Source organism: Gavialis gangeticus, unplaced genomic scaffold, assembly GCF_001723915.1.
Source record: "Gavialis gangeticus isolate Ggan-Ray unplaced genomic scaffold, GavGan_comp1, whole genome shotgun sequence".
NCBI classification, from domain to species: Eukaryota; Metazoa; Chordata; order Crocodylia; family Gavialidae; genus Gavialis; species Gavialis gangeticus.
In genome coordinates this window covers 10,296,277-10,324,170 of record NW_017729024.1, presented here as the reverse complement: position 1 = coordinate 10,324,170, position 27,894 = coordinate 10,296,277, and the positions used below count along the sequence as shown (strand labels likewise).

The 27,894-nt window shown below is 42.7% G+C and overlaps 1 protein-coding gene and 1 long non-coding RNA gene across 5 annotated transcripts in view; one reads left to right on the top strand and one right to left on the bottom strand.

Moving 5' to 3' along the window:
• LOC109297235 overlaps window positions 1–4,506 on the top strand; it is a 26,410-nt gene extending 21,904 nt beyond the window's left edge. Inside the window, exon 2 of the long non-coding RNA XR_002097251.1 lies at window positions 1,737–4,506. This is a non-coding gene — a long non-coding RNA (uncharacterized LOC109297235). The remainder of the gene's footprint in view (window positions 1–1,736) is intronic.
• A 1,003-nt stretch (window positions 4,507–5,509) lies between these two features.
• The window catches only part of FAM172A (family with sequence similarity 172 member A), a 427,259-nt gene continuing 404,874 nt past the window's right edge, over window positions 5,510–27,894 (bottom strand). For all 4 annotated transcript variants that reach the window (XM_019516886.1, XM_019516887.1, XM_019516888.1 and 1 more), the window contains one exon: window positions 5,510–8,678. In XM_019516886.1, coding sequence (XP_019372431.1) covers window positions 8,536–8,678 — 143 coding nt within the window. In that variant the 3' untranslated portion in view covers window positions 5,510–8,535. The remainder of the gene's footprint in view (window positions 8,679–27,894) is intronic.

Here is a 27,894-nt window from a genome sequence, read left to right as displayed (position 1 = left end):
GACCGGGCCTGGCGGAGGCGGCTCAGGGCTGCGCGCTGTCCATGGTGCTGAGGAGCGAGCGCTCAGCCCGGCGCTTCGCCTCCGTCGCTCGGCCGGGGCGGGAGCGGGAGCTGGAGCGGGAGCGGGGCTGGCACGGCCCGGCTCCAGGCCCCCTGCGCACCCGGCGCTTCGCAAGTGCTCGCTCGCGATCCATCATGCCCCGCACCCGCTCCCCAGCTGGGCTGGCCAGGCACAGCAAAGGGCTGAGAAACTTCCTAAAGCTTTGGAGCAAAGCTTTGCAGTGAGCGCAAGGCATCCACCCACGTCCCAGCCTGCAGCCACGGAACAAAGAGCCACTGCAGGGAAGGGTTAAGCAACAACAACAAAAACCCGAGTCCCGTTCACCAAGTCATTTGCTAGAAACAAGTCTCGAAGTTTTCAGGCTCAGATCTGCTCTGTAAGGATCCACGGGGCAAGGGGAGGGGGGCTTTACATTTGCAAAGCACCTGGACACGATCAGCCTTAGGAGGCAGCTAGTGGTTTGATTATTGCGCTTGTCGATTCGTTTACATCCACTTCCTTAATGAGGCGATTGTGAGCTGGGCTCATACAGAGACTGGGAAAACAGGGACAGTAATGAAACAGCGAGCAATACCCAAGCATAGGGACGTGCTACTAGTACTACTACTACTACTATTATTGGCGTCTATATTACTATTATTACTATTCTGTAGCAAGAGTATTTTAAATCAACACTGATTTGGTAGGAAGGGTATTTCAAACAACCCTTGCAGTACATTTCAGAGAGCAAACAAGGTGAGACTTGACCAAACCGAGCTACAGAGGATGGCTCGAGCTCCACTGAATAAATCCGGCAAGTCCCTCCTGCCTGGGAAGCCTAGGAAAAGTTAGATTGGTAAAAAAGGGAACAGGACTCGGGACCAGCTGGCAAAGCACTCAGCGCCTGGCACAGCTCGCCTGGGAGTTGCTATCGCCCACCAGATCAATATTTGCAAGCGCCCTGTAGTGGTAATGGGCTTTCCTCTCTAAAGTGTGTACAAGCAAAGCAGTGGCATAGCCGTGGTGAGGGAGTTATTTTTAGACCTGGCCCTTCCCAGGGATCCCATCCAGGGCTTTACCAAAGGGGGAAAGCAATATTTCATCCTTAGGTAAGTTATGATTATCAAGCGAAGGTGTGGAGGTGTCGTGTGTGTATATGTGGGGTGGACGGAAGTGGGGGCGGTAGTTAGCTAACTGCTGTGCCAAAGATAGCAGCTTGAGAGGAGTACTTTGCAGGTAGACGTGGAGATAAGTACGTGCCCAGACAGCCCGGGATGAGGTGGGGCTTAGAGAGGGATGAAAACATCAAAAGAAGAGACCCCCCCTCCAGGCCCCTGGTCTGAAGGGTTAGTCCTGGCCTCGGCAGGGGATAGCGGAAAAGCCCTGATTCTGCCAGGCTTCACATGACAGGCTGGGGAGTCCCCTCTATCTACCTGCGCTAGCTGTAATCAGCTCGGGCACCTGTAAGTGGAAAAGAGTGGCTCCCTGCTTAATGTTACTGGTAAACACTGGCTGGCAGGTAATCGATCCGATCAATTTCCCCAGGAAGTTTTGCGAAGGGATCTAAGACTCAGCCTCGCCAGACGCAGCTGCCCCCAGCCTCCCGCCCGGCGCTGGCTTGCCCACTCGGTTCTGGGAGAGGGTTTACCTAGCTCGCCCGCCTCACTCATCCGCCTTTCATGGTATTTGTGTTACAGAAGCCCTTTGAAGTAGTTCCGCCACCAGAAGGCTCGGCTCCTTCCACTCAGAGTGCAACAGCTCTTGATGGGAGCGGAGAGGCAGGTTATTTTTCCCAGGCTGAGAAGCAGGTGAGAGTGCTGGTGCTCCGGGCTGCGTGTTCACACCAAGCGTTTGAAAGTCCCTGTTGCTTCAAACCACTTTGCGACAGCGCTGTCAGGAGCCAGGGACGGGGGTCCTTAAGCTGAGGCTTCTCGTTCGGATTTAGTGGCAATCATGGGACGCTCTTGATCAGAAAGCCCCCGTACCAGAGCTGCGCAACTTTTCAGAGCAGCTCCCGTCTGCTCTTCTAACATGATCCTGCCTGGATCGTCCCTCTCGGGCGCATTTCCAGGGAAATATTACGCAGAATGTTACCAGAAATGCGCAGGTATCTTTAAAAAGAAAGAAAGGGGGAGAGAGAGATCCCTTTAAAAGCGCATTTTCTATCCAATAGCTAGCGGAACCCAGGCGCATAGTATGAAACCAAAACCACAATCGCTACAGCAGGGCCACAGCACGTAGTCACTATTACTCCGGCCTTATACACGCATTTAAACCTTATTTGTGCTCTTTTTAAACCTGCTTAACCACCAAGATTCGCACGCTGTCTGCAGGTCTGAACGATGCTCCGGGACTAGGACTATGCAGATTTCTTTTTTTTTAAATGAAATCAAAATAATGGCCGTTTTTTCTAACTGCATTTGCATTTTTGGCCTTTTTTTTCTTATCAGTTTTTACTGGGGGTCTGCGTTCATCACTAACCCCATTCTTCTTCCTAACAATGCATTTTTATCAAGTTCGAAATCCATAGTGAGCCATAACTGGAGCATGCGGTTATTGTGCAGCTGATGGCCCAGAACAAATCCTGTTGCTCAGAAAAAATCATTTTGTGCATATCTATGTCATATCTATGGCATAAATATGAAAATTATGTGCGTGTGCGCGCCGGCACACAGAGTGCGGGTGGGAGAAAACACATAAGGAATAAAAGCCGGCTGAACATGTAAAATCAAACCCACCAGTTACTATTCACTTGAGGAGTCTCCAGATTGTCTGAATTTCCCCATTTTTGTTATTGAAGCCACAAAGTTGAGTTACAGTACTTAAACCGGGGAAATTTAGCAATGAGATAAACCTGGCTGTCTAACCCCACTTTGAAGTAATGCTGGTGGGTCTAAAATCCAGATCTACATGTTAATCTCTAGTTTTGCCTTCAAACGGAATTCAGTGACAAAGAGCTTGGAAAGATTTTGCATCTATTCAAGAGGCACAAAATCTTTAATTTTCTGAGGAGTAAAAACTCCCCAAGAAACTTCATATAGCTTCTTAGGTTTTGCTTAGCATACGTGATAAAACATTGATTGTCGCAGTTTGGTGACCCATGAAATTTGGGGGTTAGTTTTCTCTTCAGACCAGAGCATATAATTATGCAAATAAAGAGCTGTCACTGATCTAGTGAAATACTCACAAGCACATGCAATCCCAAATGGAACAGAAAAGTGAAAATGTGTGGCATTGCGATGGTACCACGATAAATGCCATCTCCTGCAAAGTTTCTCGAGAAGTTCATCTCTTCACGCTTTGTCGACTATTTCAACTTAATTTACAACATACTTTATAACAAATGCTATATATATGTGTGTTTCAGATGCATGCCAGTATAAAATGTACACTGCATAGTTCTTGGAAGGCTATTTTAATTTTGGTAGCTAGAAAACATAGCGCATTGCAGGAGGATCTTGGCTATCTATGGCAGCTTCCATTTGTAGGTTTGAGGGCAATTCTTAGAGAGACCAAAGCCGGGATCGTCTGGAAGCCCCACGTTTCCCTTAATCAAGACCAAGGGGATAAATCTAAACTGCTGTCTAGATCCAAGGTGCTGAGTAGCGGATAAACAGCGGACGCTCCATCCACACCAGTGCTGCATTTCATACGAAAAGTTTCCCCCCGCAACTTTAAATGCTCGCGCAGAGCCTGCCGGATTGTGTGGCCAGGCACATCGCACTTCGGGGCACAGGGTAATAGCAGGGCCTCTTTCTCCTTCCCAGTACAGCCGTGCTAAATTTCCCCATCGGATGTAAGATCTGGGGGAGAAGTGGGGACCTCAGCCTTCTGATACTCTTAGATCCAGGGCTCATTTGTGACAAAATAATAAGCCCCCTTCGCATCCAACCCTGCTCTTACATCGTTTTGGCATTTGGGTCTCTCGGTCCCACAGTTACCAGTCCTCAGTCTGTCTAATATTGTCAGATGTCATGGAGCTTCCCAGTGATGAAATCTGAGAAGGCTCATGTCAGACCTCTGACTGCTAAAGACATCACTACATGAAAGATCAGTGGTGTGAAACTTTAAAAATATCGATCCAAATGAATCAATTAAATCAACATTCATCCCTCCTAAGTGCGGTTTAAGACTATCATTGTTACCTTTTTACACTACACAGATTTGGAGATAAACGCTGGAATGCTTTGATGGTTTCATCTCGCCTAGAAACACTGTTAATCGACTTTGTGTTATTTTCCCCCTTTCAACAGCTTACCTCCCCGCGTACATTCTTCACATATAGGACTGTCCAAGACTGCTCCTTCCAATCTAACACTGGATAACAAAGCTGATTCTGTAGCGAGGAGGGGGTGAAGCTTTGTTAGGTGTTGATTAAAACTCTTTTTTCCCCAGCCTCAAACTGATCTTTTTTTTTTTTTTTTGAGAGAGAGAGATTAATGGAATATCAGTTAAAAGGAAGAGGAACAATTCAAGAGACTCCCACTTAGTCACTTTAGTACGAGGAAGGCAGAAATCCGCATTCAGATGGAGAGAGGCTGAGGGGTGGTGGGGCTGAAATACACTTTGGTGGCCTAACAGGTCTTTTTCAGCTTCCTCCCCGTTTCCAAGATGGGAAATTTTCACTAGATGCAATGGGTGGATCCAGGCGGCTTCACCTACTGCAAAGCCCAGGTGTGTGGTATAACACAAAAAAGCCAAGCCACGGGAACTGGCACCATTAACGGGAATCCTTTTAGCTGGGCCGTGGGAGCAAAGGCAGGTGAACAGGCTTGTGCCCTCCCAGAAATCGTGAGCCTCCAACTCGTGGGGCTGCTTTCTAACCGAGAAAGCAGAGAGGAACTTCCCCTCTCCAAGATCTCTGTTGACTCCGGGGTCCAGGCGGCTTTGATACAATAATAAGACATTAATTAGCCTCTGATTATTCGTCCCTTATTCCCATATATCCTTTACTGTAAGGATCAAGCCAGACAAAGCAAGGAGGGAATGAGGGGGTTTTGTTTGTTTGTTTGTTTGTTTACACACTTACTCGTTTTAGGGATGGGGGAGGAGAGAAGGGCATTGCTTTGCCATTTATTAGTTGCTAATATATTTGCCAACTTGCAGATTGCTCCAGAGGAAAAAAAAAAAAAAAAAAAAAGGATCACCCACTTCCATTAGAAAAAAACAACCTAATCCGAGAGAGGCTATTATTTACGCAAACTCTCTTTGCATAGTGATAGGTAAAGCGAGTTCAGAGCAGGCAAGGGGCGCTGGTGTTCGGCCATACACCATATAGAAACTCTGCTCGACTGATCCTCTGGATTCCCTTGGTGCGCCGGTCGGGGGACGTGTCCAGTCCCCTCTGGAGGAAGCCTACCGGACACAGAGCCCCATGCCAGGGAGTCTCTGGGGAAAGAACCACCACGGCACTTCAGAAGAGAGAAAAAAAAGAGCATCTTTATTTTTGTTTTAAGTGTAACCAGAAATATACAGTCCATAAGAACTCCCTGTGCTTTGCAGCTCTTTACAGAAGCAATAAAACAAGCCGGGCCAGGGCACCAGAAAGGGACTTGAAAAAGGGCAAATCTTACCGTACAAATCTTTTTTTTTTTTTACAGTGTTTTTTTTTTTTTTCGTGAAAACATAAAAAAATAGATCGATCTGGTGATATTTGGCACCTTGGCGACCCCCGACGCGCGCCCGGAGCGGAAAGCGCGTCAGTTGCAGGACCTCTCCCGCCCGCCCCGCACCCCCTTCCCCAAGCACAGAGCTCAAATGTGACATGCAAAGCCAGCGATGCAAACCCGTGTGGAGGGGGCACAGCACAGATATCGGGGCGGCTGGCCTGCCCGTCCCGAGCGGACAGGAGGCCGGGACCGCCAGCTCCTTGGCGAGGAGGGAAGGGAGCAGCATTACAGCTCCGCGACCGCCCCCGGCTCAACAGGTGGAGGAGCCTGGGCAGTCGCAGGCGGGGAAGCCCTGGAGCCCGCAGGACCCCCTCCTCCCCCAGCTGGGCTCTGCCCCAGGGATCACATGTGTAAAGGGCCACCTAGAAGAGGGAGAGATGAAGACCCAGGCAGGCAGGGCTTGGGAGGAGCCGGCAGAGCGCTCGCGGGCAACTTGACAGTGATGGACTCTTGTTACAAGCAAAGGTTGCGGGGGAAAGAGGTGCGGAGAGGGCTGCAGGTCCCCGGCAGGGGCTGGTGCATGTCCTCGGCGTGTCCCAGCCGCCTTGGCAGGGGACCAGGGCGCGAGGAAAATGGAAAGACCCGCAAGGATCTCTCCTGCCACTGCGAAGGGCTGGGGCGCGGCGACCGCTGCGGTTGCTCTGGCCAAAACGCACCCAAAGCCACAGTGACCACTTAAAACAAAAAAAAAAAGAGAGAGAAGAAAAGTAAACCCACTTTGTATTGTGACAGCAACGCCCTCCCCCCGGGCTGGATTCCTCCCTGCAGCTCTGCAATGGGGAGGATTACATCTGAAAGGGGTCAATATTACAAACCCATGTGGCAGATGCTGACTTCCCTGGGCTTGAAGACACCCGGCAGTGGGGTGAAGTACCGTTTTGATTTTGGTCTCCTTTCGCCTCCTGCTCTAACAGCATCAGAGGCGAGGCAGCCACGGGCACTGAAGAAAAGATCACTTCAATTTAGCGTCATCAAAACTCTAAGAACTAATTAGTGTCCTTGCACGCCAGGCACGGTATCAGGCACGTATTGTTGCTTATCAGACATTAGCAGTTAAAAGTTGCTGACATCAGCTCCTAAAAACACTTCCCTCTGAGGTCTGGAATTTCAATGATTTTCTGAGGATTTCAGTGCTGTGGAACTGGCTGTGCACTTCAGGATGAGCATATAAGGCAGGAACTTCCTTCTTCCTCTTAATTTTTTTTTCCTTGCAAACACTTGAAGGGGTACCAGATGGATTTTAGGCCTGGCTGCATTTAAAAGCGGGAGAATTACAGGAGAACAAGGCATTACAAACCTTTACAAAATCCGAATATGAACACTGAAGTCTCTAAATTAAAAATAATCAGCAGAAATCATTAACTTGTGACTTGTTTTTTTTTTGGTTTTTTTGCTATCCGGTTTCACAGTGTGGTCCAGACCGTTGCTGAATTGGCAACATAATAATAATAAAAAGCCACTGGCATTTTAAGGTAGGACTTTCATAAGCAAGTGGAGATCTACAAAGAAGGCCACTGATCCAGGAGAAGAAACAATGTATACAAAGGGACTCTCCCAGACATTTGGGCCAACAGGGCTCTTCTGATCAGCAGCACAGGAAGAAAGTTGTTACCGCCTGGTCCTAGAGAAGGAAAAGGTGACTGCGTGGAAAGTTTCTTATCGTTCAAAATGTCAAAATTGTGTCTCTCACTAATTCACACGCTGCTTTGTCAAAATAAAAATATAAAAAAAATCAATCTAGCAAAACAGAGTTCTGCAAGCCAATTTTAAAATGCAGGTTTTTACTCCATGTTACAACTGCTCCTAAATCAAGCAGCACAGTTTGCCACTGCAAACGGATCAGGGGTTGCAAACTCCCTCTGCAAATGGGCAAGTTAACAGCCCCGAGCCTAAGATTTGAGCAGAAACAGCATCGGAAGGGGCTGCTTTGAAAGTAGTCCTTCTCTTTTGTAACGTGCAGATTTATTGGCAACCTGATTTTAAATTCAGGGACGTTCCTCCACTGAAATAGCTGTTCATTAATTTGATATTTCATAGGAGCTACTTTATGCAGAGTCTCTCCCCTGGTGTCAGAAGGAAAAGGGGAAAAAAGAGACTGTTAGTGGTACAAAGAACAATATATCTTTAAATTCCAGAGGCTACTTCATCATCTCTGTGCTGTGTTTTCCCCCCTCTTTTTTCATTTCAATTGAGTCACTGTGGCTTTAAAAATAAACCCTATAAAAGCACAAACAAGAACATTAGATTGTTAAAAATGTGTCTTAAGCCTTTTAAAAAGGCTACAGGCTATTTTTTGGGGGGGAGGAAAAAGGAAAAGAATGGGAGAGGGGGAAAATCTACCTGGATAAATCATTTAAAAGCAATCATTATTGGTTGGGGGTTTTTTGGTTTGTTTTTTTTTTCTTTAACGCATAAAGCCCCAAGTTTGCTCCTGTCCAAATCATCATAAAAAATAAGTAGTGACCCCCTGGAAGGAAGCAGCCAAAATCCTACAGGCGATAGGACCACGAAGAAGCTGTTAAACTCTGGCATCAGCTCGGTGCAGGGCTATGTCAGGGCAATTAGAGCTGCACCATGCTGCACTGTGCAGTACTGCTGTCAGCCTTAATCTGCGCACTGATGGGCAGCACGAAATCCAAGCTACAGCCCACAGGAAGCACAACCAGTGAACCCATATTGCTTTGACAGTTGCACTCATCTAGAAATAATGCAAAACGCTATTTAGATGTATACATCACGACCCTGTGCTCTAGGAAGAAAACAATCTAATGAGGGGCTGGGAGACTGCTTGCAGAAGACAAGCCGGCGACGAGATGCCTCTCGCATCTTAAAACTCTTCATATCTGATTCTGTTGGAGCGCCGGGTCGGGGCCGGCTTCACCGAGCTGGTCTTGGCCTCTATTGCTTCACTGAAGAACTTGAAAATGGATGGGAAACTCTTCCAGGACGTGAGCTCGTGCCTCTCCGTACCTGCAAGACACAAAGAGCAGTTTCATTCACTGGGGGCAGCTGGTCCAGGGTTCAGCCCAGCACGGGGAAGGTGAGCCCTTAGCAGGCAGCACTGGCACTGCTTATGCCAGCACCAAATGTCACCATTCAGAAGCCCCCTGGTGGTCATAGACTGGGAGGTTGGGGTGGGGGGCAGGTTCTCAGCTGAAGTCCAGGAGGGACATTTAGTTACAATGTGCAACTAAAATGTAACTGCCATTGAGTTACCCCTCTATTAAATCCGGGTTTCTTAACTGGTGGGATGCCTCCCACTGGTGGGACTTGACAGTCATGTAGGTGGGACTTCAACTCATTGCCCATTTGGAAAAAAATCAGCTGTTTGCACTTCAAACAGATGAATCAGCAGATATCTCGGACAATGCAATTTTGTGGGGTTTTGTTTTTATCATGGTGGGGACCAGGGTTTTTGGACAAAATGGTTGGGGGACGTAAGGTGCAAAAGGTTGAGAACTGCTGTACTAAATGATACTAAATCAACAGCGGAGTAGGCAGACAAAGGTACCAGGCACCCAGCATACTTGCAATTTTTCTCCTTATTGCTTTCTTCCTCAGGGCAGCCCCTGGCAAGAAAGGCCAGGCCAAGGAGCCCAGGCTGGGGTCCCTAAACCCCTGCCATTCCACTCATGCCTTTGGCCAAGTAACCTGTCCCCAGCCACTTGAGTGATTCACTTCATCCTCTGGAACTTCTGGTTTGTCACAGAGCCTCCACAGCCCAGGGAATGTCTTGATGCCATTTCCTTGCTCTACAGCAGTGCTTTTTCAACCAGTGGGCCACCACACACCAAGTGTGCTGCAAAGAGCTCCCTGGTGTGCTGCAAGGATTTTGGAATAACAAGAGGAAAGTTCTCCAGCTGTGAATGAATAAGCCGTGTGGATGAGATACTCACAGAAGACTTGCACACATGTTGGCTGTGGGGCAGAGGGAGAGAACCAGCCAAGCAGAAGGACATTCATCTACTGAGCATGTGCTGGCTGTGGGGGATGCGCAGTTCGCGAGCCTCTGAACATCTGCGCCACGCAATTTTGCTGCGGCAATGAGCTACAATGAGCACATAAGTATGGGGATGAGGCAAGCCTTAACAGGTGTGCCGCAGACATTTTTTATTAATGTAAGTGTGCCTTGGGCTGGAAAAGGCTGGGCAACGCGGCTTTTCAATAGCAGCGGTTTTCAACTTTTTTGTATTTGCAGGCCCCTAAAATATTTTGAATGGAGGTGCAGAGCCCTTTGGAGATTTTGAATGGAGGTATGGACCCCTTTGAATTGGAAGTGTGGGTATTCACATACTTTTGATTGATCATAGTCATTCTTGGCGGACCCCCAGGGGTCTGCAGACCACAGGATGAAAACCACTGCTCTATAGAGTTTAGAGGTGACTCTTGTAAATTCCCAGAAACTCTGTGTAGAGGGGAGAGGGATGAAGTTCAGCTAACAGTGATCGTTTGATGTCCTCTCATCATCACTGAAAACAAAAACATGCTGTTGACTGACAGCTGTATGTCCCTGGACAGTTTCCTTAAAGCAGCTTTATCCATTAGGTCTAACTTTAAGAAAAAAGCATATTTAGGTTTTTGGTGAGGAGTAATAGTTTCCACTCTGCTGTCTCTGACTTATCTTTTGGCAGGCATTTAAAGAGGCAGTCAACTATATGGCTTTAAAAACAGATAATACATCACTTTAACCAATCCCTTTAACTATATAAGCCTGTACACTATATTGAGGCAGGAAAGTGCAATTTCTGTTGTACCTTCCCTGTACGTAAAAATTCACCTGTTTCATTTTTTTACCGTAATAGGCTTCTATTATGTTACCAGTGTCCCCTTAACCCCATGAAACCTATTTTCTTAAAACAAAAATAAAAATAATATCAAAAGGCACCCTCCCAGAGAGGTAAGGAGTCAAGTGCTTTGAAAGAGTTGGGGTCTCTTCCTGGAAAACTCAGTTATGTAGAGATGCTGCCTGGAAGTCTCTGGATCCTGGGCCTCCATTTGATACTTTAACATTGTTAATGATAATTCTTTAGTCTGTAATAGTAGGTCATTGCTATGGTTACTCTACAATGGTGCAACACTTCGCTTTCCCCTTCAGCTATTCGCTGAGACCTGGTAACCACATTTGTTGCTTAGCAACAGTTTTGTGACAATATCACAATCTGGGAGTTACAACAATAAAGGACACGATGGCCGTGGCCTGCCCAGAGGAGAGAGCTATAATGTGGGGTGGGTGGGTGACTTCAGAATGGGAGTGGTCCCTCGAGGTGCTGATATACAGACAACCTATCCCAAGCCCCTGCAGCAACACATAGAGACAAGGGACAGCAGTGCTAACAAAGACATCCCACACACTTATCCCCCTACAGACGCTTTACACAAAGACAGTCCACCATCACACAGATACCTCTAATATAGTCACTACCAGGCCTCATACAGACACCTCCATTCAGAGACAACCTCCACAGAAACATCTCACTGTAAGGTATACATCCTCTAACAGATAAACTGCCTTCACTCACAGAAATAATTTATACAGAGACAATCCACATTACACACCGGTATCTCTTCCCACATGTAACAAGGCAACCAGCAATCTCACACAAGTTCTTCAGAAATACAAGTTACACCCCAACTACCACACAAGAGATGTTTTATACAAAGACTATCCACATCGCACACAACTCTCTCTCCCTGCTCCCTGTACAGATCTCATAGAAAATTTTCCCCACAGGTAGCTTTTATATGAAAAAAAATACCCCAGCACCAAAAACGGCTGTCCTTTTATAGACACCGTTTACATGAAAACAATCCCATTACATCTTGAAGATATCCCACAATATGGACACCCTTTCCACAGACAACCCATCACATCTTATACAGATAGCCGACTACAGTCACATCCTACAAAGACTTCCTGCCATTGTACTGATACCCCTTATGTAGACAGTTCACTGGAACACAAAGATAAAAGTCCCCATTCACAAAAAAGACCCACAATCTACAGCCCTGCACATATCTTCCAATCAAAAGGCAACTTTTGTAGCAATGGTTCTCAACCTTTTTAGACATGAGGCACCCCTCAGCAAATGCCAGCTTTCACTCATTTTTGACTACAGAAAAATAATATAGCAATCTTTCTGTCGTAAAGAACTCAGCAAGACCACTACAGGTCAGAATGTTTTTTTCATTATGGATTCCTAATTGAAATTGCTGGGTTTATCATGTGAATCATGTCTGCACACCTAGCAGGGCTAATATGGTGCAGCACCCTTAAAAGGATCTCATGGCACCTTGACTGAGAATCACTGCTCTATAGGAAAACTGCCACAATACCTAGCCTTACACACAAATATGACATCTCTAATAAAGAATGGGACCTATCACCATCACATACAGACATACACCCTCTTGCACCAGAACAATCTCTCTCTGCAGCCATTTATATAGGCACCTCTTTACCAGATACTCTTTAACCATTCTTGCACAAGCAGTCCTCCTCATATAACCACTGGGATCACAGAAGCATCCCCTGCCACTGCATATCCTAGTACCATATTGAACCTCTATGGATGATCAGTCTCCACCTCTACGTGGAGCTCCATGAGCACTTCCCAAAGTGGATATGCACCTTTGAAATGATCATTCTCATTTGTACCTCTCTCTTCCTATACATGCCAAGACCCATATTAGCATTTTTTGTTCTAGATTTAATTGAAATTGCATGGAGGGAATATCATATTGTTTTGTTCTTTATCAATTACACTTTTCCTTTGTGAAAAGCCATCTCTGGAAGCAAAACAAAAGCAAAACAAAACAAAAAACAAAGAAAAAAGAAAAAGGCAAGCTTAAGAAATTAGGCTTTAACAGTTTTTCCTCCTTTTTTCCCCCATCTCTGCTTCTCCCATACACCTCTCCCATTTCCTCAGTAGATATCAGACTTGCATTTACTAATGTCACAAAGACTAGGATTATCTTAGCAAGTTTCCCAATAACAACCCTCTTATTTCACCCTTTTCCAAAAATGATTCAGGCTTTGAATCTAGAGGGACATGCTGATGATAATGATCTAAAGCAATTTTAACTTTCTCTTTTTATTTTCTCTTTCCTAGTAGCAGTCTTATTGATGTATGAACAATTTCCCCGTGATAAAATCACTACAATGACTGTCTAGTTTCTAGGATTATGATGATTCCTTGCTTGACTAATACTACACTAAGAAAAATGGCCCCAACCTGTCAGCTTGTCTAATATCAACACTGGTCCATCACAGACTTTTAAAGATTAAATTTTGTCCTCAGATATTCATGTTTACATTAGGGAGAGCCCTACAAGTTTAACGCTATAAGACCACACATTCATTTTTATGCAAGAAGACTGGGGTGGATTGGATGTAAACAAGATGAGCTAGATAGTAATATGAAATGACTTTGTGGGAATAATAGATTTGGCCCTTTGGTTCTTACAAATGTAAGGGCAACACCGAGAAAGATGATTGATGTAGGAGACAGAGTAAGTACGAGAAAGATAAGGGACACACTGTAGGTCAGAAATATCTTTAAAATCAGTATTACAGCTCATCAGGAATTTATAACAGAAAATGCTGTTTTGCAAAATATATATTTTCTGTTGGAAATTTTTGCTGAACATTTTTGATTTTCCTTTGGGAAAAGTGAAATAAAATATATCTCATTTCAGGTTGGCTTGATTTGAATCAGAATATTTCAGTGTTTAACTAACTCCAAATAGTTTGTTTCAAATCAAGTCGCATTATCTCCATTTGTCCTGTTGTGCATCAGAGTTGCAGCTCACACCATCTTTCTTTCCCAGACATCCCTCCCATGATACATGTTTTCCTCTGCCCAGTGTTGTGCAATGTTATATGACTGGGTGCATTATGAGAAATATAATCTGGCCACAGAGCCTACTTCACTGGGGAGAGTAAGAGCCTCAGGACCATGAGCTATATCCCCAGAAGGAAATGTGCCAGTGTGAGGAGAATGCAGTTTAAAGGTAAATTGACTGAAGGCAAAGCACTTCAGGCTGAGTCAATAATACACAATGAAACATTTTCATTTCAGGAATATCAAATCATTATGTTTTAATTTTGAATGTCAACATGAAAACTTTTTGCATGTCTGAGTTAATTATTTTTTAAATTTCATTCTGGCAATAAAATCAAAATGTCAGATTTTTGTCCTATTTTCAGAAATGTTGAAATGTCAAAATTTTCTCACAGGACAGAAATTCTGAAATTTGTTTAGCTCTAATGAAACCAAATGAATAGCACAGTTAAAGTGCTTTGAGTAAGGATAGCATTGACTGTTAAATAAAGGAGAACCTGGATGCTTCTTCCAATTTCCAGGAATGAAGGAGACCGAGTGAGTCAAATTAGGGGACCAACTTCTGAGGAGCCAAAACCCACAGGAACTTGCATACATTAAAAAACTTACAGAAACATCTGTCGAGTGATAAAATGCAGCTCAACACTGATCATCAAAGAAATATCTGTGTTACACAGAGGACAACTTCATGAGCAAGGAAGTAGAGAATATGATATCTTAATAAATCCTTCCCAATGCATTGTTTGTTATTTTTATATCAACATTTCAAAATAATTTAAAAATGTGGGTTCCTATTTTATTTTTGTGCTAAAGATACGACACTGAGGTCTCAATATAATACAGACCAGATCCATAAAAGCAGTTAGGTGTCTACCTCCTATTCAGATGCCTAAACTCTTGCTGAAATGCCATTGATATGTAGGTGCCTAAAATATGTCTGTGGATCTGATCCTGAAGTGACTTATCCCAGGTCAGAAAAACACAGGAACTGCCATGGGGGGCAGAAAGTTGCACTTAGTCCTAGTTTGGTATTATACTTTAGACAACAGCCAGCATCAGATGCATCAGGGGAAAATACAAGAACAGTAAGCAGATATGGGGTAATTTTCCCTATGGAAGTCTCATTTTAATTCCCAATAATTAGAGATTGGTTTAATTCTGAAACAGGAGGTTTAAGATCCTTTCCATATCAACTCAGAGAGGAATTAAGGTCTCTTATATTTCAGCTGTATACTAGATGAACATAAGTTAACTATATGAAAAGCCACTGAGAATATACTAGCTACAAATAGAAAGAGTTGTTTGGGAACATGAGATAATAGGAAGCATTTGTATAAGACCCAGATCCTCCAAGGCATTTATAGACCTAACTCCCATTAATTTCGATAGACGTGATTACTTGAATTACTTGAAACTACTTGAATTCAACATTACTAAGCAATGAATTGATAAGACAGAAGTACAATGCCTTTGAAAAATAAATTCTTTGGGGACCGAGAAATCTAAGAAGCATCGTGTAATGAGAAGACATATGAAAACCTTTCAGTGTGGGAGGCAGAACACTCCAAAATATGTTAAGACTACAGTTGTATTCAAAAAATACAAAGAAAGAGAGACAGCCAACATGGCTGCATTAGGGACTGTTCAAAGACCTCAGCATAGAAAGGAATCTATACTGAAGAAAGCATATCAGGGCAATTTCCAAACAAACACAAGAACAGTCAGTTAAGGATTTTAGGAAAAAGATAAAAGCAGTAAAAAACAAAATGATTTAATGATAGCCAAAAGAATAAAAGGCAAAAGGAAGAGCTACATTTATATTTCTATTTTTAACAAGTACTGCATTCCAGAAGGACAAAGAATACATAAGAAAACAGCAACTCCATTAATACATTAGATCCATTACTCTAAAACGGCTAAGAAGGTGAACTGCTTTTATAATCACTCTATCAAAACCAAAAACAAGAGATATTGACAATTAGAAGTAATGAAAACTTTGTCAATATAGCTGTTGATAAAAAAAACAGTTAAGGGAATACTTGGAAAAATTTAATATACAAATCATCAGGTCTGGATGACATGCATCTCAGTGTCTTAAGGGAATCAGCTAATGAACTTGCTGAACTACTGGCAATTATTTCTGAAAACTCATGCAGAATCAGGTAGGTACCAGAGGACTGGGGGGAAAAAAAGCAAACGTGGTGCTAATTTTTTAAAAGAGAATTATGAGAAATTAACAGCTGGTAAATTTAAACTTCAAGTCAGTAACACAATTGATCAACAGTCAAAGAAAAAATCTGAAAGCACCTTTTTGGGTAACAGAAACCTTAGGAATAAAAAGGCATAGGTTTATCTGGAACAAATATCACAGTTGACCACTTCTCTTGACTGAATGCCGTAAAAATTAGTGGATAAAGGAATTACAGTTATCACTATAGTGTCTTTCCGTATAGGTTTATCTGGATGCCAACTCTAGTATGCTGCCAGACTCAGGAATCACTCACAATGGATTTTAATTTTCAATATTTAGGTGGGTTGTAGTTACTCTTAGCTGTATTATTAGACTGTTGTATAGTTACAGGTATACAAACTATAGAGAGATACCAAGTAGGATGCTTGCATTATATCTAAACTATAACAGTTACATATTTTTACACTGCATTTGATTCTATAGAATTATACTGGCATTATTGGAGCAATGCAGTGGTGACTGACTCGCTGAATCTAGACTGAAGTAAAGCATATTGTACACTGTTTTATGAAAATTTACTTACAAGGTTAATTCAAATTGGCACAGAAATGAACACTGTCACATGGACTGAAAACTGGCTAAAGCACAATAAACAATGAATAATGACAAATATCAGTGCAGGGGATTGGGAAGGCATCTAGGGAGGTGCAAAAGGGATTGGTGCTAGGTTCATTTCTTTTACACGTAATTATTAATGATCTGGAAAAATGAGCAAACTGCATATTAATTTATTAAATTAATTATCAGATGATACATTCAATTGGAGGTAAAGCATACACTAGTAGGGACAGAAAATTAATAAACAGGGAGCTAAATATGCTAGAAATATAACTGAGTGGGAAATAATAAAATGCAAGTTCATCTCAAGTTTTAAAAAATGTACGTACAAAAATGTGTGCGAGCAAATGACCAACTAATAATCAAAGTGAGTTTCTCTGCATATGCTTATGAATGATGTTCAATTCCTTTTATCTTTCTTTTTTTCAAGAAAAAAAAAGCAGAGCAATTTGGCTAGTGGAGCTTACAAGCTCTCTCCTCAGACATCCCTGGGCTTGCAGGATGTACAAGCTCTGTTGGCTTCACTAACAGAGCTTGGAGTCCCCATAACTCGTTCTTGCAGTGATTGCCAGCTGTGCAGGACAAAGGTGCCCTCCTACAGAGCTTACCAACTGTGCAGGACAAAAACCTCCTTCTGTGGTGCTTACAAGCTGTGCAGAACAATGGTTCCCTCCCATGGAGTTTACAAGATGTGTAGTACAAAGGTTTCCCATGCTGCACAGGAGCAAAGAGATTTCAGTACAAATCTGCAATGAAGTATGTCAGCAGAGAAAAGTTTCTAGGTAGAAAAGTTTATCCACAGATATTAGCTGTGATTCTAAAGTAGGGCTTGATACTCTGAGCCACTACCATTGACTTCATATTGAACCAAGGGAACTCAACATTTCTGGATTTGGTTCTTAGGCCACATCTACATGGTCGCATTGCCATGTAAGGCAGTGGTTCCCTCAAGCATGTTGTTCTGCTCTGTGTTGGCTGCACTGTATCCATGTCTGCACAACAGTCAGGGTGTGCTAATTAGCAGTGCTGAGTGATAGCAACAATTATCCCACCCCGATGCTAATCAGCAGGGACATGCCTATACTGTTTGTGGTTTAGGCAGCCGCCCACATGGAGCAGCTCAACACATGAGGGTGAGCTTCTGCCAAGTACAGAAAGGTTATTATGTAGACATGGGCTTAGTGGAACAGTTCATATCATTGCCCCTCATGGACTTGATCTTACACGGGGAACATTCTACCATTGACTTTAGTGGGGCAAGGTCTGTCCCAATATTACTATTCTATACTTAAAATTATGCAGATGAAAATGTATAAGCTAACATTAGGTGGAACTGTAACTTAGCACTACAGCTAATATTATTATTCTAAACACAATCATACCTCTAACTAAGGGCTTTAAATCACCTTAAGAAAATAATTTAGTTCTGTATTAACTCTAGTCAATTAGAATGTTTCATATTGTAAAGTTCAGCTGTTCTGGTATTATGTGCATGAACAAAACCTTCAAATGGACCCCAAAATGGAAAGCTTTTAAATTCATTTTTCCATAACTCAGAAAAGTAAATTGTTTCCACTTAGTCCCTTAAAAATAATCAGAGTAGTCTAAGAAAAACATATGGAATGTGTTATCCACAACAGAAACCCCCCCAGAAAGTTCTGAGGAACTGGAAATGGGAATATCATTAAAGTCCCTATATGCTGTAACTTTAATTAAACGACAGTGTTCATACTTGTGTGCATGTGTGTTTGCATGTGTGTGTTTGCTTCCGATGGAGTTCACCCACTTTTGTGGATGATATCGTTATTTCTTAAACAGAATTTAGTGTTTTCACTTTGAAATATACCAAACTAGCTTAAAATTACATTGTTTTTGCTCCACTTAGACTACTCTTAGAGCATGGAGACATGAGAGTTGTATCAGAACAGCTTACACCAGGGGCTGGCAATCTATAGTCTGTGAGGCCACAGAGCTGTGGCTTCAGTGGCGGGGGTCTCTGCCCATGCCATGCCTCAGCCAGTCACTGGTGGTTTTGGCAGATAGGGAGATCTCCCTGCATTGTGCTGTAGTCAGCTGCTTTGGGGCTTTGGTGGAGGGTGAGCTTTCCCTGTACCATTGGCAGCTAGGAGGCAGTAGGGGGCTCTCCCTGCCTTGCACTGTACCCAGGCAGCAGGCAGAAGAGGTGGAGGCAGCTGGGTCCTAGTGCCTGACCATCTCAAACTGGGTCATTCCAGCCCCCTGCTGGACAATGTTTCTGACCCTTGGTTTATACTAGTATCACTGGATACCACTATAACCATTATATGTGTATCCACAACTGTATTAAAGGGATAGGCTTGCTTGTATGTTTTTAAATTCTGCTTGGGCCTATGTACAAGATTAGAAAATGTTTCTAGAAATTATCTAGTCCTTTGTGAATATTTTTGTTTGGGTTTAGCTTTCAAACCCCAAGAAAGAGTAAGTACTCCTACAGCATCACCAGCAAGTTTGAAGGAAAAGAAATGGGAAACAAGGTCTTCAAATCACTAAATATTTTCCAGGAGGCTTAAGAGCTTTGGGGAACTGGACAAGGAATCCATTAGCTCAAGAGGTTTGAACACCAAATAGTTTGGGAGACATTACATGAATACTAGTGCAGTTCTAGGCACCTCAATGCCACAAAGAGGTCAACAGCTTTGGAAGGAACTGAGTAAGAAACAATAATATGATTAATGAGAGGGACACATTCATTTTGGAGAAAATACTACGAGTATTAAAAATATAATAAATATAATTTGGCTTAGAAGCAATAGTTTCCAGGAAGCCAGGGATATGATAATCATCTCCCACCATTTAAAGCATGGAAAGGAAATGTTTAATGGGAGTAACAGGATAAAACTGAAGGAATACAAATTTCAGTTTCATATCAGGATTAATATTCTCAGTTAGTTCTTTTAGAGCAGTGGTGGGGGAAACGTCTTTGACAGGCATGACACAAGTTAAGTCTTGAGCCCTCCCTGAATGCCACTCCAATCCCCTTCCCTTGCCCAATCCACCACTGTGTTCTCTGCTTCATGCCTGATGTGCTGCTCTGCTTTCTGCTCCCTGACCTATCTGTTGCTGTGGTGCCTACCCCTTCCCTTATCTGCCACATGTTACACACAGAGGCTGCCAACGCCACTTATGGCATGTGTACCATAGGTTGGCTACTCCTGTTTTGAACAGTAGAATATTGTTTCAAGGAAAGTTGTGGATGCTTGTCTAATAATGGGAGATAACGGAAAAGATGTCATAAAACTAGTTTCCCAGTTATACCTCCATAGATCCAGACATAACTGTATGAACATTTTGGGACATTTATTATCTCTCATCATTCGACCAAGCTGATAGTCACAGAGCAGTTTAAATGTCCTCCAAGCTTGAATGAAGCGCACCTCAGAAGCCCCATGCTCTCACCTAACTTTCACTCAAATATGGGGACATACAAAACATGTGAATGAATGAAAGGGGCAGCAAAATAATTAAATTAATTGTGTCCCATTAGTCAATAGATGCACACAAAAACCTGATCTCAAACAAGACAGATTTGTAAAGCAGGACAGAAATAGAAGGCTTATGTATTACCACATATTACCATGTATTATTTTCATTATTATTTAATAAACACTAATGGTGATCAACTGTGTTCCAGGGGGTAACAACCCACCTGTTTGCTTCTCTTAGCTTGACTTGGCCAAAGAAATGAAAGCTACAATGTCATTCACTTTTGAGCCCAGATTATTCTATGTCAAAGCGTTTTTTCTTTTCTGCACCAGAAGAAAGTGCCCCCAGCAGACACTGGAATTAAGAAACACAAATGTGGACTACAGACATCCTGACCAACTCAGTCAAAACCAAGGACTAGTATTAGTTTGCCAGCAAAAATATGCAGAGAGGGCATAGAAACAACCCTGCATTTTTTCTGAGTGGGCTGCACTGAGTGGTTTGCGCATACACTCCCACATTGCCAAGACCTACTGAAGCTCCACACAATGGGATATATCAGGTGAAATACCCACTCAGTGGGACTTGTGTATCTGTCACATGAGGCTGAGAGACTTCACATGAATCCAATAAAAGGAGAACTTTGGGCCACATTTACACTTAAGCTTCATAGACTTACTATGATTTTGTTGGATAGATTATTATAGCATTCATAATTTTTCACTCCAAAAGCCTGCTGTCTCACGGCTTGTAGAGAGTGCGTGTGAACTGTATTGTACAAGCAGCAGCTTTGGATGACAGTGAATTTCTACATAAAATTGAAACATTTCTTTGAAACAAAATTCTCCGACGTTAGTGGGCTCTGTGGAACACAGTAATGGAAACTGAAAACTCATGACAGCTTGTACCAAACATCTGGACAATGAGAGTTAGAGATGGGCTTTTTAAAAATTACTTGCTCTGCATGCAAGGGAAGTTACATTATATGTGAAATGGATTGTATTTATGTGACAGACCACAGTAATTCTGCATTGTTCAAATACCGTACAATAAAGCATTAATATTTTAAAACAGATGCTATTTATCAAGTCATTAAAATAACCATTGGTCAGGCTGGAAAAATCCTTATGAAGCTGTGTACAACAGCATTCATACAGTATTCAGTTTCAGTATTCAGTGGTTAAAAGTCACCAGTTTCCTATATAGTAAAAAAAAAAAGGACTCACTTGAATATTGTTTTGAAACTAAAGGCAGTTTTGAGCTTTTCAGGGTTAAAACGTTAAGTTTAAAGTGCTTTGTTAAAAGAGATGTAAAATACTGATTCTCTGTTGAAACTTTGTGAGCAACAAATATTTAAACTGCAGAGTAAGTTTCCCCAGGTTCTAAACATACTCATTTTTAAGATAGATCCTGTCATGCTTACTGATAGTATCACAATAACTGTAGCCAATTTTTCTATAGTTTTTATACCAGCAGACCTCAATGCACTTTGCAGAGGAGTGCAGTGCCATCAATCTCACTTAGCAGACAGGGAAACTGAGGAACAGACAGAGAAAAGGACTTGGTCAAAACTCCCAGGAGGATAGTAGTTGGGCCCAGAATAAAAGCCAGGTCTCCTATGTCTAAGTCTAGAGCTCTATTCACTAGCCCACCCTGCATCTCATCATTGACAACCATATCCAGTTAAAGTTGAGATATTTCTGCATTTACAAAATTCTGTATCCCTATGTACAATAATTTCATATATGTCAAATATAACATACAATATTATTCTATTAAGAGATTGTAGAGTTCTTTCTTCTTACAGATAGGCACAGAACTGTACTCATAAACTGCATCTTACAACATTAAAACGAGTGAGCCTCATGCATAGAAGTTTTTCTATTGACTTCAATATGAGAAAGGATTAGGCCAGATGACACACAGCCATTTGCAACCAAAGCATTCTTAGGTTTATTTCTTCCTAAATAATATTTGCATCATCATACACATGTACTGGGAATTAATTATCTGAAATACTTTGGAATGCTGTGACCTAAGTTCACATTATAAGATGATGGAGAAAATCACATCTTATTTGTAAAATCCACCAATCAAATTAAATTATGTAAATCACCACAGAAACAGCTGAACCAATAGCATAAGTATTAACCAATCAGTCTTTGGCACATACAAAAAACATAGCAACAAAGGCAACAGCATGGGAATAGCAGCCACTGCACAAAGGAAAACTGGAAAGGGTAATATTTTAAAATTGCATGCAATGTAAAATACAGAACGCAATGTTTGACACAACACCCTCAGACACGAATAACAATTGATTTTTATGTATTAGTAGAATAAAGTGTAGGTTTAAGAGATTATGAAGAAATACATTTTAAAATAAAATAGTTGACTACCATTTCCTCCCCTATTTACTTGCCAGAACCTGAGTTTAGGGAACTGAAAACATTGATGACAGTGTTAAGAATAAGGCCACATAGGGGATGCAGCTCCCTGTACATTAAAAGGGTATGACTGGACCTCCCAGGGTGGAGAGAGCATGAGAGGATGCTAGTGACTCTGTTAGGACTCCTTTGGGGAGTTTCAGTGATGGCCAAGCCAGTATGTTAAAGCATCCCTGGATAATGTGCAGTCTACTACCTGTTCTCTGCTTTAGGCTGGAGGGGTGACAAACCCCATGTTCACCTGTCATCTTTTAGACAGCACCCACAAATCACTTACAACGAGCAGAGACTGCACTGTCCAACAAAATTTTGGTTGATTCCTGGAAGAGTGGAGAGAGGCTTCTTACATCCTTTGATACTCTAGCACAAGGGTGTCCAACTGGTGGCTATGGGCCACATATGGCACTTAAGGGGTTTATTTGTAACTCCCATGCTCCTATGGGGTGATTGCTCCCTCCATCACTCCAGCCTCCGGGCTCCTCCCGCCACCAGCTTCTATTTCCTACCCCAAGGAGCATGGAGGTGCAGCCTAGGGTGACTACACAACATGGCATAGCAAGAAGCCTGCATCCAGGGAACTGAGGATGAGGCTGGGGCACCCAGAAAGGGGAACTTGCATGCATGCGCAGGACAGCAGGAGGCGGCCCACATGGCATGCAGCCTGAGGTGGAGGCATGGCTTGCTCTGGTACAGTCTGTGCTGTGTGTGGCCCCTGGCTCTTTAGAAGTTGGACAAACCTCCTCTAGCATATCCACTCAGGGGTGGGCAAAATCTGACTTCTAGTGCCTTAGGTCTAACTGCACTGGTAATTATGTAGCCTGTTCTAAAATCTATTGAAGTCAATGGGCATCTTTTCACTGATGACTACAGGCTTAGGAACTCAGGACTACAGGCAAAAGAAAGCTGTCATTGACAATGGTAGAAGGTTTAGCCTGATTATGAACTGGATCAGGATCAGGATCTACTAAACAACTGTCCCACTTTCACGGCTGAATTGAGTCTCCTAATCTGAACACAGCAACACATAACAAAACCTCATAACTTGGGGGGAGGCGTAATAGATTTGCCAACTTCTTCAGAAGACACTTTTAAAGATGAGTCTTTTTTGAAATGTCATGTGATGGTCAAATGTTTTTATGCACCTTTAGCTACAGGAAAACTGTCACCATAAACATCACATGCCATCAGAGCTGCACCCACATAGTGGGTACTTTTCACATTTCACAATTAAACACAAAGGCAATTGATCTCATGCTCTCTCACTCCCCTGACTTGCACATTCCTCTTAAATACAAAAAGAAAAGCTGACAAAACTGCCCAGGCACATTCTCCAATGCTGTCTTCCTGCCTCATTAACTCTCCTGCTCTGTCTTCCTCCTTGGTTTCAGGTGACTGCTTTTGAGTTGACAGTCTCTAATCAAACCCCACCCCTTTAAGCCTTCTTGGCACTTCCTAAACCTCTGTTGTGGTTCACCTTTGATGAACAGGAAGGGTAGTTCTCTCTGTTTTCTTTCCAAGGTAAATTTCTATGAAAGCTATAGAAACTGTTTCTGTTATGGTGGCACTAACTCTGCTACTGAGGCAAAGTTGAATAACATTTTCCACACCATCTCCCCCTTACTGCTAACTGTGACTGCAACCCAGAGGAAGGGAAATGAGGGAAGGAAAGAATAGCAGAGAGAGTGGAAAAGCTGCTTGAAAAATGAAGCAGATCTGTTAAAAAGGCAGCTTCTGCACCTGGCCAGAGAGGGTGGCTAGTCACACCCTGACTTCAGTGGGTCCTTCAATAACTGGAGTCTTCTGTGGAGTCTTAAGACACAAAGAGACTGGAGAAAGTCATAGGTGTTAGTAAGGGCCTGAGGCAAGAATCACTTGCTGACTTCCTTGTCCTTGTTGGATACCTGTACCCAGGTCCATGAAACAGTTCCAGGGCCGTAAACTCCATAGACACATCAGGATGTTGACCTTAAAGTTTCCCAGCGGCCTAAAATTCTGCCTTTCCATATGCCCAGCAAGGCCTCAATCCTGAGAGAGCTGGTGAGCAGAATAGAGCTGAGGCATGCCTAAACCCAAAGAGGATCCAAGAATCCCAAGTTCCATTCACCTACGCCCCATCTAATATATGCCAACAGAATTGGGTTCTCTACAAATTGTAATAGTAGCCACTACATTCTTTTAAAACACAAACAAGAAGGAGAAATATAATAATATATAATATTATTTATATAATATAGTGGTTACAGCATTTACATGGACTGTGGGGAGACCCCAGTTCAATTTCCTTCTTAGCCTTAGGGAATTCAAACCCACATCTCCCACCCCCCAGGAGAGTTCCTGAACCACCAGCTTATAGGCTATTTTGAAGGGGGATAGGAACACTTCATTCCTTGTATTTAAATTTTTCTACCGTCCACGCAATAATTCAGATACGCTGGGCCAAAGAAAGAGAAAATGTGCAAGTGGACCCATGAATGAGCATGAATGAGTAATCTAATGATTCAGGCACTCACCTGGCAAAGTGAGACCTGGATTTTAGTCTTTGCTGGAAGGGACATTTACAACTTTTACCTTAAATAGGCATGGGATATAATTTTACAGTGAGTCTGCCACTACAACCGAACCCCCATGTGACTGCCTGTTAGGGTACTGAAAGACGGAAGGAAGCTTTCTAAAAGATTGTGGATCTTAAGTGGACAGAGGTGCTTCTGTAAAATGCATAAATCCTGGAGATGGGCAGGATTTAAGAAACATATTTCTATTCTCAGTAGGTGCATCTACACAAGATGCTTAATGCACACTGGACTAATTCTACTGTGCATTAGCATGGCTAGCAAAAACCGTGCTGATGCGCTAACACTTAGATTTAGTCCAATGTACATCTAGCGTCACACAAAAAGCATTCATCTGCACTAATGCACAGTAGCACTGATTACAGAGTATTAAGTTAGTACCTGTTATTACAGGCACTAAACTTAATGTATCATAATTATGGCACATTACTGAATGTGTAGACGCACCCAGTGTTTCTCTATTGCATAGTCCTAGGCAACTCTCCACTCAGGGAGCTGGCTTCTTTGGATCTCATTCTTAGGCACCTACCTTCCCTCACACATTATTTAGGGAGCCTAAGCATCTACCTCACTTGGGCTGTTGGAATCTATTTTAGGGGACAGAAACCTAGAAGTTAGACCACTGTTTCCCAAACTTTTGATATCTGAGGAACATTTTTTTAAACTGGCAGCACACCGCACTCTTACACCCCAATATGTGTGTTTGCATGTGCGCGCATGCACCCCCCGCAAAACATTGTATTTCATTCCTTTGCAGAGGAAATCATATCAGTGCGGAGCTGTACTATTAAAAAAAAACTTCCATAACTTTTCTGAATTTTGTGCACCCTAGCTGCCATCACTGAGCTAAATCAGATCTTGCATTGAGGCTAAAAAAGTTGAGAATCACTGCTCTAGCTGGGGGCAGGACTTTGCTGGGCTGTGCCAAGACAGTCTTTCACTGTTTGCCCCTCCCAGACCCTGGTCTGTACGTCAGAGGCAAAAACAGCTCCTGCTGCTGACGCTGCTCTTGCAGGGTCACACATAGTGGAAGACACCCCTGTGGTCCCTCCTGTCAGCCCTGGGAGAATGGGAGGAGTGGAGGGTAGGCACCAAGTTGCAAAGCACAGCTCTGCCTGTGCGTCTGCCTGCTCACAGTACAGTGCACTACTGGAAGCATGTAGGGGCTGGCAGAGGGGCTACTTTGGGGTGGGGAAGGACAGGGGAAGGCAGTGGCAGTGACTGCGGTTTCCAGAAGAGCAGGTGCCATTGGAGTAGTTGGGCCAGGTATGGAGCTGGGGAGGAGAGCATTTACCTCCTCACACAGGATGATCTTGCAGCACACTTCTGCTGCTCTTGTGGCGCACACACCCTTTGGGAGTCAATGAGTTAGGCACTGCAAAGCTCAACCTTGTGGCACTTGAGTCTGTTTTTGAATCTAGCACATAATCAAGATCCTTTATGGATGGACTCCATTCATTTCCTAACCCACCGCACATTTTTAATCTCTATTTTTATTGATGGCAAATAGAAATGACATTACTAAATATCAGCTTTACTAAGCGTAAACAACAGCTTAATGTTTAAAATGCAGTAGGAAACTAGGAGAAATGGAGGAAGCTGGATAGGAAGAGGGAAACTTCTCTGTAGTCCTAGCTCTGGTTTCAAACTGGACCCCTATGCAGCAACTCTACAATGCCTGGAAGCACTTACATTCTTCTCAGAACCACAACATACTTCTTTTTCGTTCCATGCCTATGATCAACCAAACTGTACCCATCCAGCTCCTTACAACTCTCTCACAATATTAATTCTGACTTCAGTGTTTTGTAAAACAACACACAGCAAACTTTAAAAGTACAGTTATGCCAACTCCATTTAGCTAAGCGGAGAGTTAAAAAAAGATAGTGGAATTTATTGGGGGACTGAGGAAACTGTGTGAGGGGGTATGACAGATGTAACTTTTAAAGTACTTCAAGGGGCTATATAAGCTATAAAAGTGAACAGCAGGTTGATGTGGATGTTGGCTTACTTGGTAATTTGCATTGAAAGGAAATGTCTTTACCCTTATACAGTACCTACCACAATAGCACTAGGATCTCTTGGTACTACCATAATGCAAATACTACAACATAACAATACTAATTGTACAGTCAAGACCTTGAGGGGGTTTACAAGTATCTCTGTTCATATTTATGGCACTGTCATTCTTAATGTAACCAAAAATAACTCTATAAAGTTTTCTGTTAAAAAAAATTGAAGAAAACTGTATATTTAGGCTACATGATTATTTGGGTCTGATCTGCTACTTATCCACTCACGACGAGATGTCTGATAATTCATTCACTATTCTGCATTGGAGACATGTCTCTTAATTTGTGAAAATAAATGCCATATCAGCTTCTGTAGCCCTACACACGTGGAATTTATATGTAACACCGACATGAGCTACCTATACAGTGTCAGATCTCTATGTTAGTGAGGAAAACAGAGAGAAGATAATACTGCTTCACCAATGAATTTATACTGCTGTTGTGAGTGTTGACCCTCTGTTTATTAGAGTGACCTTTGGTGGTCAGTGCTAATGAACATTACTGGAAAAGACAGTTGATTGAGTCCAGTCTGCAAGATTTTATGGACAGTGATCATTGCTGTGGGTCAAGTACATCACTATTGCAATCATAAAGTTAATAACCTCTAGAAAAACAGCGTTACATGTGCATGTCTCAGAAGAATGCTGTTTCTGTAACTGTCAGTCTTTAGAGATGTTATTTATAATTTATATCCAAACTGATGTGCAAAGATCTCCCCCACTTCTAAATCACAATAATCGATACAGGTCTGTGCCTATTATAGTCCAATGAGGTGCCATGCAAGAATCAAATGAGTCTGGCAAACAGTGCAGGTCATAACCAGTGCTCTGCAAATGAATCAGTACCTAAAGAATATGGAAGTAAAATTTGTTCTCTGCAAAAATGATACCGTAACTGCTGGATGCTGTCAACTAAATTAATCACACATTTTTAGAACTACTTAGAACCTTTAATTTTTTAATATGTGCTTCACAGCTTTCAGACT